The sequence below is a fragment of the Mesoplodon densirostris genome, chromosome 4, assembly GCF_025265405.1.
Source record: "Mesoplodon densirostris isolate mMesDen1 chromosome 4, mMesDen1 primary haplotype, whole genome shotgun sequence".
Classification (NCBI taxonomy): domain Eukaryota; kingdom Metazoa; phylum Chordata; class Mammalia; order Artiodactyla; family Ziphiidae; genus Mesoplodon; species Mesoplodon densirostris.
In genome coordinates, this window is record NC_082664.1 from 103,089,249 (window position 1) to 103,102,003 (window position 12,755).

Sequence of the window (12,755 nt, forward strand, 5' to 3'; positions counted from 1 at the left end):
ATAAAATAGACTTTAAAATAAAGACTCTTACAAGAGATAAGGAAGGCACTACATAATAATCAAGGGATCCATCCAAGAAGAAGATATAACAATTACATACATTTATGTACCCAACATAGTAGCACCTCAATACATAAGGCAAATGCTAACAACCATGAAAGGGGAAAACGACAGTAACACAATAATAGTAGGGGACTTTAACACTCCACTTACACAAATGGACAGATCATGCAAACAGAAAATAAACGAGAAAACACAAGCTTTAAATTACACAATAGACGTGACAGATTTAATTGATAATTTATAGAACATTCCACCCAAAAGGGGCAGGATACACTTTCTCCTCAAGTGCACGTGGAACATTCTCCAGGATAGGTCACATCTTGGGTCACAACTCAAGCATCGGAAAATTTAAGAAAATTGAAATCATATCAAGCATCTTTTTGGACCAGACTGGAAATCAATTACAGGAAAAAAAAACTGTAAAAAACACAAATACATGGAGGCTAAAGAGTGTGCTCCTAAATAACCAAGAGATCACTGAAGAAATTAAAAAGTAAATAGAAACAAATGACAATGAAAACATGACAACCCAAAACCTATGGAATGCAGCAAAAGCAGTTCTAAAAGGGAAGTTTATAGGAATTCAATCTCATGTCAAGAAACAAGAAAAATCTCAAATAAACAATCTAACACTACACCTAAAGCAACTAGAGAAAGAAGAACAAAAAAAAACCCAAAGTCAGTAGAAGGAAAGAAATCATAAAGATCAGATCAGAAATAAATGAAAAAGAAATGTAGGAAACAATAGCAAAGATCAGTAAAACTGAAAGCTGGTTCTATGAGAAGATAAACAAAATTGATAAACTCTTAGCCAGACCCATCAAGGAAAAAAAGGGAGAGGATGCAAATCAAAAAAATTTGAAATGAAAAAGGAGAAAACACAACTGACACACAGAAATACAAAGGATTATAAGAGACTACTACAAACAACTATATGCCAATAAAATGGACAACCACGAAGAAATGGACAAATTCTTTGAAAGTTACAATTTTCCAAGATGGACCCAGGAAGAATTAGAAAATATAAACAGACAAATCACAAGTAATGAAATTGAAACTGTAATTAAAAATCTTCCAGCAAAGAAAAGTCCAGGACCAGATGGCTTCACAGGTGAATTCTATCAAGCATTTAGAGAAGAGCTAACATCAATCCTTCTCAAACTCTTCCAAAAAATTTCAGAGGGAGAAACATTCCCAAATTCATTATATGAAGCCACCATCACCCTGATACTAAAACCAGGAAAAGGTATCACAAAAAAAGAAAATTATAGACCAATATCACTGATGAGCATAGATGTAGAAATCCTCAACAAAATACTAGCAAACAGAATCCAACATCATATTAAAAGGATCATCCACAATGATCTAGTGGGATTTATCCCAGGGGTGCCAGGATTCTTCAGTATATGCAAAGCAATCAATGTGATACACCATATTAACAAATTAAGTAATAAAACCATATGATCATCTCAATACGTGCAGAAATAGCTTTTGACAAAATTCAACACCCATTTATGATAAAAACTCTCCAGAAAATGGGCATAGAGGGAACCTACTTCGACATAATAAATGCCATATATGACAAACCCACAGCAAACATCATACTCAATGGTGAAAAACTGAAAACATTTCCTCTAAGATCAGGAACAAGACAAGGATATCCACTCTCACCACTCTTATTCAACATAGTTTTGGAAGTCCTAGGCAAGGCAGTCAGAGAAGAAAAAGAAATAAAAGGAATACAAATCAGAAAAGAAGAAGGAAAACTGTCAGTGTTTGCAGATGACATGATACCATGCATAGAAAATCCTAAAGATGCCATCAGAAAACTGCTAGAACTAATCAATGAATTCGGTAAAGTTGCAGGTTACAAAATTAATGCACAGAAATCTCTTGCATTCCTATACACTAACAACGAAAAATCAGAAGGAGAAATTAAGGAAACAATCCCATTTACCATTGCAACAAAAGGAATAAAATATCTAGGAATAAACCTACCTAAGGAGGCAAAAGACTTGTACTCAGAAAACTATAAAACACTGATGAAAGAAATCAAAGATGACAAACAGATGGAGAAATATACCATGCTGTTGGATTGGAAGAATCAATATTGTGAAGACGACTATACTACCCAAAGCAATCTATGGATTCAGTACAATCCCTATCAAACTTCCAATGGCATTTTTCACAGAATTAGAACAAAAAATTTCACAATTTGTATGGAAACAAAAAAGACCCCGAATAGCCGAAGCAATCTTGAGAAAGAGAAATAGAGCTAGAGGAATCAGGCTCCCTGACTTCAAACTATACTACAAAGCTACAGTAATCAATACAGTATGGTACTGGCACAAAAACAGAAGTATAGATAAATGAGATGGGATAGAATGCCCAGAGATAAACCCACGCACATATGGACACCTAATTTACAACAAAGGAGGCAAGAACATACAATGGAGAAAAGACAGCCTCTTCAATAAGTGGTGCTGGGAAAACTGGATAGCTACATGTAAAAGAATTAAATTAGAACACTCCCTAACACCATACACAAAAATAGACTCAAAATGGATTAAAGACCTAAACGTAAGTCCAAACACAATAAAACTCTTAGAGGAAAACATAGGAAAAACAGTCTTTGACATAAACCACAGCAAGATCTTTTTTGACCCACCTCCTAGAGTAATGAAAATAAGAACAAAAATAAACAAATGGGACCTAATTAAACTTAAAAGCTTTTGCATAGCCAAGGAAACCATAAACAAGACAAAAGGACAACCCTCAGAATGGGAGAAAATATTTGCAAATGAAACAACTGACAAAGGATTACTCTCCAAAATATACAAACAGCTCATGGAGCTCAATGTCAAAAAAACAAACAACCCAATTACAAAATGGTCAGAAGACCTAAATAGACATTTCACCAAAGAAGACATACAGGTTGCCAAGAGGTACATGAGAAGATGCTCAACATCACTAATTATTAGAGAAATACAAATCAAAACTATGAGGAATCACCTCACACTGGTCAGAATGACCATTATCAGAAAATCTAGAAACAATAAATGCTGGAAAGGGTGTGGTGAAAAGGGAACCCTTTTGCACTGTTGTGGGAATGTAAATTGGTACAGCCACTATGGAGAACAGTATGGAGGTTCCTTAAGAAACTAAAAATAGAACTACCATATGACCCAGCAATCCCACTACTGGGCATATACCCTAAGAATGCCATAATTCAAAAAGAGACATGTGTTACAATGTTTACTGCAGCAGTATTTACAATAGCCAGGACATAGAAGCAACCTAAGTGTCCATGGACAGATGAATGGATAAAGAAGATGTGGCACATATATACAATGGAATATTACTCAGCCATAAAAAGAAACGAAATTGAGTTATTTGTAGTGAGGTGGATGGACCTAGAGACTTCTACAGAGTGAAGTAAGTCAGAGAGAGAATAACAAATACCGTATGCTAATACATATATGTGGAATGCAAAAAAAAATGGTTCTGATGAACCTAGGGGCAGGACAGGAATAAAGATGCAGACATAGAGAATGGACTTGAGGACACAGTGGGGGAGGTGGAAGCTGCGGCAAAGTGAGAGTAGCACTGACATATATACACTACCAAATGTAAAATAGATAGCTGGTGGGAAGCAGCCACATAGCACAGGGAGATCAGCTCAGTGCTTTGTGACCACCTAGAGGGGTGGGATAGGGAGGGTGGGAGGGAGGCTCAAGAGGGAGGGGATATGGGGATATATGTATACCTATGGCTGACTCACATTGTTGTATAACAGAAACTAACAGCATTGTGAAACAATTATACTCCAATAAAGGTGTATTAAAAAAAATTTGAATACGAGTAAACTCAGCCATTTGGTAGACCTGAATTTTTGTGAACGGGCATTCTAATTTTGACCTCTGATTGTCATGTGAGTTGTTTTACTTCTATCACTGTATCCAAGCATCGCTTATTGGTCTGTCTAGCCATCTGATCCCCTTTGCTCCTTTTGCTGCTTCCTTTCCCCTGTAGATATTTGTGTCTGTGAATATGCTCTTCCTGAGTATTCACATCCTTAGAAATAGATGAGGGTTAAGTAATTAACTAAATATGTATCGTATCATTTCAATATATATCATTTGGTATACTCATGTTCTTGAATAGAGTATTTCCCAAGGAAAATCTTAAGTGATCTTTTCAGCCAACTTGTTACTCTTATTTAGCTTTCCTGAATGTGGGTTTATGTCTTCTTCCAGTAAAGTTTAAACAGCCAGTGATTGTTTACATTGCTTATTATTTAACTTCCTGTGAATTCTTCGTGCTAAGATCCTTCAGACAGCCACGTGGGAGGTGATATTTGTACAAGATCACATTTAGTGTACACAAAAGAAAATGTTTTTTCACATCAGTGTCTTGTTCTTAAGATCCTTGGTGGCTAGAGGAGGTTTTTTTTTTTTTTAAATAATTGACCCATCCATTCTAATACCTTCTCATTTTAATACATTTGCAATCTTGTATGTATTACCTTGTATGTATTTACATACCTTCCCATGAATTTCACCTTAGCAAGGTAAAATGGAAATAGCAATGTAAATTTGCTGTCATTAAACACACACACACACACACACACACACACACAAATCCCACTTATCTAAAAGGTAACAGTGAGAGATGACTAGCCTCATGCCAACATGTTACTGCTGAATTTCTGAATGTTTGTATATAATTAGAGAGTTTTGTCATATTAAGACTTCTCAGCATTGATGATATTCAAAATTATTTGTCTTTTCCTGAGTACATCCTTGGAAACATTTGTTTAAAATGGTTAAAACCAGTGCTTACTGGATAAACAAACTATGGTACACTCATAATGATGGAATACTATTCAGTAATTTAAAAAAAAAGAACTATTTATACAGATGCCAACTTGAATGGATTTCAAAGGCATTGGGCCAAGTGAAAGATGTCAGCCAGTGTCAAGTTTGCATGTATTCCATTTATATGACATTATGGAAAAAGATGAAGCTATAGGATGAGGACAGGTCAATGACTGCCATGGATTAGGGGTGAGGGAACAATGTGATAACAGTAGGATTGCATGCAGGAGTTTTTTGGGGGAACTGTTTTATGTCCCAATAGTGGTGGTAGTTACACAAATATATACATGTGTAAAAAAGTCATCGCATTGTACACACATGTAAAAAGTCAATTTCACTGTGTGTTAACTTTTTTAAAGTAAAATTTAAAAAGAAAAATTAGAGTGCTCGATTTTGCTTGTTGAGAACATCAAAAAAAAAAAAATCTTCTCATGATGACGGATACCAGGGATTCCTGTAAGAAAAATAGTAATTGGACTTTTTTAATGAAAAATTCAGTGATGTAGTTACTAGGTTAACAAAGAAGCTGAAAATAATGCAACTTCTACTCAGTGAATAATACCTTCAGTTCCATGCAGAGTGTCGGGAATACTCAAAAGTTATGTGTCCCCCAGCAGCTGTAACCTGGTACTCCTGTACTTCTGTAGCCTTTCCTGTCTTCTTTATGGTGATCACTTTCCTTCCTTGGTGTGTATATACTGCATGTGACAGTTATGGCGGCTGTGGGAACCATAACTTTAAGTTCTGTGACTTCTGTGAGTAAAACGAGCCATAATGTTGAATTAATGTCATTCTTCACATTTAATTTCCACATTGCTCTAAGTGGAAGACTTATTGATTTTTTGAATAAAAGCTCCGTGTTCATTTTTGATTGTGTGTAAATGATGGTGGCGATGTGGGCTCATTTTGTCACTGAATGACAGGGAGGCTCCCTTGGGAGAGTGTGTATGGTGTGTTGGTCTGAGGAGTGATGGGTTTTAAGAAACATTCACTCTTTTTGACAGAAGAAGGTGACAGTAGAAGATACGGGACCACGCACTTTAAACAGGAATTCTGATCCCAGCACTGGCAGTTTTACAGAACTGCCTTCAAACAGGATTGGTTAAGTGGAGCGTTGATTCGTTTCATAAAACTGGAGACACTAACGGGGTGATCAGGCTGCAGAGGATCAGACAGCAGATGTTACTTGTTGGTTCTGCACATGAAGACCTGATCGGAGTATTTTGGGTTTTGCAAATCAGGCAGAAGAGGAATCGCTGAGCTTCCAGGAGATAATCATGAGGAGAGTAATAGTATAAAAGGCATGAGGAGAAATCTTTTGAAATTGGGAGAGTTGAGTAAAATTTGATCGTCGTCATAGAGTGGTCTTCAGGCCATCCTGTCCCACTCCCCCGGGTGTCATTTTACACATAACACAAGTAGGAGGTACCGACCGGGAAACGGACGGGAAGGTGACCAACAGAGGCCCGGCTCCCTCCTTCCTTGTCTGCTGTCAGGTCGAGCCCACATTGAGAGTGAGGGCTCTTTGCCCAGCTGGGCAGTGGTAATACTTCCAGAGCCAGGGGGGCACCAGTGACTGAAGTGCTGGGGTCCTTAGAGAAAGGTCCAAGTGTCTGAAATCACCCTGGGTCCTGTGTGAATTTGAATTGAATGAAATGTATTCACAGTAAAGGGACATTCGAGCTGGGACTGGGAGAAAGGGGCAGATGTGATGGGAGAAGCCCAGATGCAAACAACCGTAGGGCTTCTCTGCTCCCCGGTGAGGGCTTGGGAGGCTCCACGCCGACTTGTGATCAGGGCTCGTTTCTGCCTCGCTGCAGCATTTCTTGGTGTCACTGCATGCAGAGGCGGTAGACCAGAGAGCCCTGTTTGTTTTCAGCCCTTTGTCAGCCCTCTTAGGGCCTGAAGAAATGCCCTATTGTTGTAGAATCCAGGTTCTGTTGCTGCCTGAACTCCACTTGATAGAGAGACAGGGAGAGAGAGAGAGACAGAGAGAGAATGTCTTGGAAGGCATCCTCCCTTCCATCCAGGCAGGATCTCTGAATTGTGCCCGAATCTCCCTGATCTTTGCTGTGGGTGGGAAGGACCAATGACCATAGTGCATCTGGTCCCCATCTTCACCCCCTCAAAGCTTCATAGTCATCTAAGCAATCTCCGCAGGCCTGCTCCCTGTATCTAAGTTTACCCATAACTTCAGTTACTCAGCCTTGTTTGGAGGGAGAAATCTCATGTTTTCCCACAGGAAAGCAGCCCTGGCTAATGTGTCCGACAAACGGGAACATCCCTAAAATGCTGGGAGGCCTTTTGCTCCTTTCCCTTCCACTCTGCCTTTCCATGCAGGTAGCTATCCTCACATCTAACCCAGAACCTTCATAAAATCCCAGAGCTCCTCTGGACCCCACTTGGGTGCATATAAAACCTGATAGAATGCAAATGTTTACTGCGTCCCATACTAACTGCTTGAACCGCACTCACTTCATTGCCTGGTGGCATCATTTCCTAGGTTGTCAGAGGCATATTTAAGTAGGAAACATAGACACCTCCCAGTCTGAGATCATTTGTTGAGAATTTGCATTTCCTTACTCTTTGGTTGGTTCTTGTACAGTTGCTAGACCCATGAGGTTATGGTTGGAGGAAGGTCTTTGTGGTCACATTTGCAATGTGTCCTACTAGACTGATAAACTCGGGTCTCTGGTACCTGATAGCCCTTTTCTCTTTGATGGCTGGGGGACCAGGCAGGTCCTCGATGGAGGGACCTGGCAGAATGGCCCTGCTGCTCCCACTGCCTCCCCTGGGGCAAAGTTGCTGGCACGCTAATGACTTGGATGAACTACGGATGCCTCAGCGGCCCTTCAGGAGAGCAGAATCGGCCTCATCCACATGCTGATCAATGACTAAGAGGGCAGAGGCTGCAGCCAGATGGACTCCAGTGAGTCAACCTTTTACTGCCAAGACTTGCCACACACTCCTGCATTTAACTATGCATTTGACTATGCAAATGGAAGCTTCAAAGGGAAACACCCGATACAAGGATATTCTTGTAGGTTGATATTCTTTTGGTTTTTTAAAAGCAGGGTTATTATTATTTTTTCTTCTTGTTTACAGAAGCTCTGTGGAAGTGGTGATCTGAATGCCTCTCTGACATCCCAACGTTTCGAAGAGCAATCTGTAAGTGGCATTCCTTAAAAACAAACAAACACTAAAGTAAATGCTATAAATATTTCTTATCAAATGTTTGGATCTTTGCCTCTTTTATTTCTAAAGGTTGCTGAACTGTTACCGCCCACAAAGACAGGCCTTGCAAATTGTGGCTGGAAAAGATGAATTCAGTGTCTATTGATTTGTCAGAGTGGGATAGATTCTTCTAAAAATACAGAGCCATGAAATTGAGTGAGATGGTACAGGAGACAAAGCCATTTTGAAGTGCTTTGAAATGTGGACCGAGAAACTTTCAAAAGAACGCTGTCGAGAGTGACTTAGCCACAGATCGATTCATTGAAATTCAAATAAGTGAACAATAAATTATTTTATTTGTACTTTTTCTCTCAAAAGACACAAATTTGCTCTTTTCAAAACTTGAATTGGATTCGTTTAAGAAATATTCAGAAACCAAATTTGATGTTGTGGCTTGTGGGAGTTGATGCATTCCTGGAGAGGAAAGTGAACTTGGTGGGAGGTGAGACTGTGTGGGTAAGTGTAGGAAACACTATAATGGGGACCAGGGAGTGAAAGAAAAATATGCCACAGGCAGGAGAGCAGAGAGGAAGTGTCTCCCATATGGACCCAGGGGTGGGGCATATGTTGGCTGGACATGGATCAGTAGGTGATCAGCTGAGTAGTCGTGAATGGGAATGTTTTTATTACATGTGCAGGAGGTGTACCTGAACTGATGGGGGTTGGTGGGGTGAGGGGAGAAGAGGAGGGAGAGACATGACACATCCGAGCTGAGAGGTGTGGACCAGGGTCGTGGGAACCCGCCCCATAGCTGGACTTCTGCATGCTATGTCCTCTCTGGGTTCTCCACTGGGAGCTGTAGGATAAGGATCCTGCAGGGCATGGGTGAGTTTAGGGGGATGTCAGATGTCGGCATGCAACTTACCTGCTTCTTCTTGGGAAGTTAATACTGTGAAGCTATTGTCACGAATTCTCATAGAATCCCACTGGGGAGAAGGATAAAGAACAGTGTAACCGGGCTTCCGTGGTGGCGCAGTGGTTGAGAGTCCGCCTGCTGATGCAGGGGACACGGGTTCGTGCCCCAGTCCGGGAAGATCCCACATGCCACGGAGCGGCTGGGCCCGTGAGCCATGGCCGCTGAGCCTGCGCGTCCGGAGCCTGTGCTCCGCAACGTGAGAGGCCGCAACAGTGAGAGGCCCGCGAATGAAAGAACAGTGTAACCATGTCATCGGCATGGGTGGGTGGGAGTGGAGGATGACGCTCACAGATTTGCCATTACAGTGATCATCTTTTTTCCTTAAATGAAGAGTGTTTTCGACATTCTGTTTCTTGGGCCTAAGACAACTGACTTCAATGGCTTCTTGATCTGTGCAGACTCTCGGGGAAGCCAGCGACGGCTTGAGTAACCTGCCCAGCCCTTTCGCCTACCTCCTCACCATCCACCTGAAGGAAGGCCGGAACCTGGTGGTCCGGGATCGCTGTGGTAAGGCCTGGCTCTGGGTGCCCTTGGTATCCTGCAGACCTCTTCCTCTCAACCCTCTTGTCAGCCTTGCTAGTCACCTTTTTCCATCTCAGCATGGCTGGTGCTAGACTGGAGCTCAAATCTAAGCTCCAGGTATCAAGCTATTTGCATTGAGTTATTGAAACACATGGAATCTTACTGTCCTTTTTTATGATTAATAATAATAATCAAATATTGATGATCGCCTAAAGTTATTGTAGAATGAAATAAGATCGCTGTAAGTGCTTTATGGCTGGCATATAACAACTGCTAAAGAAAAAGTTTCCTTGATCCTAGTTTAATTAATCCATGAGAAATATGTAAATACATTCTTGATCTGAGTTAGCAAACATACGCATAGATGGAAGTGCCCTTTGAACCACTCTCCTTCCTGCCCTGAAATCCCACTGGGCTCCCCTCCCTCTGGATAACATCTGTTATGATGTTATAACATATGTGATTGATTTGTTCACCTTTGCTACCTCTTTCTGTGCATTTATACACACATATATTTCTTAATTAAAGTGATATTTTAATATTGTTATTCTGCAGTATTATTCTGCATATTCCATATTCTGCACTAAGTTTTTTTAAACTTTACAATATGAATTAAAGATTTTCCATGCTTTTCCATGTAACTATATCTCCCTTCTTTTAAATACTAATAGTATTCCATAGTATGTTGTGTTAAATATCTGTTTCTCTGCTGCTGATAGTTTTTTCTTACTTTCTCAGCCATATAAATGATGCTGTAATAAACGTCCTGTGTATGGCTCCATACACAGATAAGAATATATCTTAGATTAAAAATAGTGTATGTTTAAGAGCAGACAGCGGAGCCAGACTGCCTGGGCTCAAACCTTGTTTTTTCCATTTATTGCTATTTGATTTAAGAAATGCTCCTGGACCCCCCTATGACTTAGGTTCCCCATCTGTAAAACAAGAACATTAGTATTGACCTACCTTATAGGCTTTTAGGAGGATTGAAGGTAGTGACTTAAAACTTTGTTGGGCTTCTAGCACTTAATAAAAGTTAACTGTTATGAGCAGCTCAGGGCAGAACCTAGAAATGCAATTACAGGATCCTGAAGATGCACATTTTCAAATGTAAGAGATACTGGTACACGGGCCCCTAAAAGGTACAGAGTATGTCCTCTCCTACACTATGGTTATGTGTTCCCTACCTTGTCACCATCGAATATTTCCTTTTATCACTCTGCTTAGTTTTTGGCAATCTTCTAGGTCAAGTGTCCACTTGTTTTAAGTTGTGCTTCGTGGATTATGATGGTGATGAACATGGCCCTTTGTAGTTCCTCTCCTGTGAATGGCTCTCTGTATCCTTTGCCCAGTTTTCCATTGAGCTTTTCCTTCTAAATTTTTGTGAGTCTTTAAAATTTTCAGCATTCATTTGTTGGTTGGGTGTTGCAATTTTTCTTCTCCAGTCTATTGTTTACCCCTCATTTTTATGGCCTCTTTTGTCCTTCAGAGGTTTTACATCTCATTACAGGTAAATATATCTGTTTTTCCTTTGTTGTCTCTTTTCATTTATTTCTTTTAGTAGGTGGGACCTTTTTATTCTAAAGAATTTTGTGTCTTTCTCCAGGTCTTTGCCAGTCTGTCCTGGTAGTTCCTTTCTACTTTGTTTTGGAAAAAACTGTGAAACGGAGGATGGGTCTCCCTTCCATTTGTCTTCTGTGTCTCTTACTTTTTCTTCCTCATTCTTGCCATTACTTTTTTTTTTTTTTTCAGGAAGAATTCCTCAGCCGGGCCTTCCAGCTCACTGTTTTCTCGTCAGTTGTTATGACCATTGTGATATTCTGTTCATCTTTTGAGTTGGCTTTTTTTTTTTTCATTTTTAGAACAGTCTATTTCATGCATGAGATGTTGCTGTCAGCTTTGAGAGCATTAAGTATACATTGAAAATCTCCTGTTTGGTGCTTTCTCCCTCGGATATCCTTGGGTTGTGTTTTCCGCGCCTCTTTTTATTTGTGTGTCCCTGTTGCCATCTATGGATGCTGTTTTTGCTTACTGTGTCCTGACTTCACTGAGCATGAGCAGGGTTGGGACATGCAGCCAGACAGGGAGAGCCAGTCGTTCAGGCCGGCTCCTGGTGATGCCCCGTTATGGAAAACCTTCCTCAATGGCTTCCTGCCCACTCTCACTTTTCCTGCTTGCAAGTGCCTTTGCTAGTCACTGCTTGGCACCAAAGGGACAGGGCAGTGCTGGGCCATCCAGCTGCTCTATGTGTGCTGTGCCAACCAGTCACCATGGTACTTGCTCAGGCCATCTTCTGCTTCCTGTATCCACTGCCTCCAAGCTGGAGCATCCCTGGCTCACCTGCCTTCCTATCCTCTTGGCCCACATCTGCCCCTGAAACTTTTTCTGCTGTGACTTTCTACTGCTCCTGTTTTGGACTGTGGGTTCTTCCATCAGTCTGATCTCACCAGCTTCCATCTTTTAGATCTGCATATACCCACTTTTTAAAAACAAAATTACTATCTTTCTTTTTTCTGTCTCTTTCTCTCTCTCTCTCTCTCTCTCTCTGTCTTTTCGTAATTTCTCAGGATTTCAAAATGGTGAACAAATTTCACTTTCTACTTGTTGGTAAATAGTGTTTTCTGTCAAAGTTATAATTTCTTATCCATCGGTTGTGCGACTTCTTGTGTACTGTCATTGTGTACTACTATTATAAATGTCTGCATCTTAATAGATAGCTCTCTTAAGGTTATTTTGAATGATTTGGGGCAGATAGCATTTTGTACCTGAAATCACATCTGAGGGACACGATCATAAACTAGAGTGAGGTGCCTGCCCACAAATATCCTGACTCTTGCTCAGAACCTGCAGTGTCCAGTGGATGCTTCTGTCAAATGATGATCATTATGGAGCTCGATTTGGGACAGTTTATCTGGAGATTGGAAGTGTGTTCCACAGAGAGCGCATTTAACTTTACTGGAAAGAAAGTGCTCTAAACCTTTAAAATAACTGCCCTGTTGTAAATTTTTGGAAAGCTCCAATATAGTATGTAACTTCGGGGCTGTGCCCAGGCCTTGGACCTCTTCCAGGGCCAGCTGCCCCTTTTCCAGTTTTGCCATCAGTTCTGATTATTTATCCCTAATTGGTGTGCATGATCTGGCCAC

General features: G+C 40.5%; 1 protein-coding gene across 4 annotated transcripts in view; it reads left to right on the forward strand.

Moving 5' to 3' along the window:
* Positions 1-12,755, forward strand: part of MCTP2 (multiple C2 and transmembrane domain containing 2) — a 198,956-nt gene that overhangs the window by 12,877 nt on the left and 173,324 nt on the right. For all 4 annotated transcript variants that reach the window (XM_060095091.1, XM_060095093.1, XM_060095094.1 and 1 more), the window contains exons 2-3: positions 8,046-8,108; positions 9,489-9,597. In XM_060095091.1, the coding sequence (XP_059951074.1) occupies positions 8,046-8,108; positions 9,489-9,597 (172 nt within the window). The remainder of the gene's footprint in view (positions 1-8,045; positions 8,109-9,488; positions 9,598-12,755) is intronic.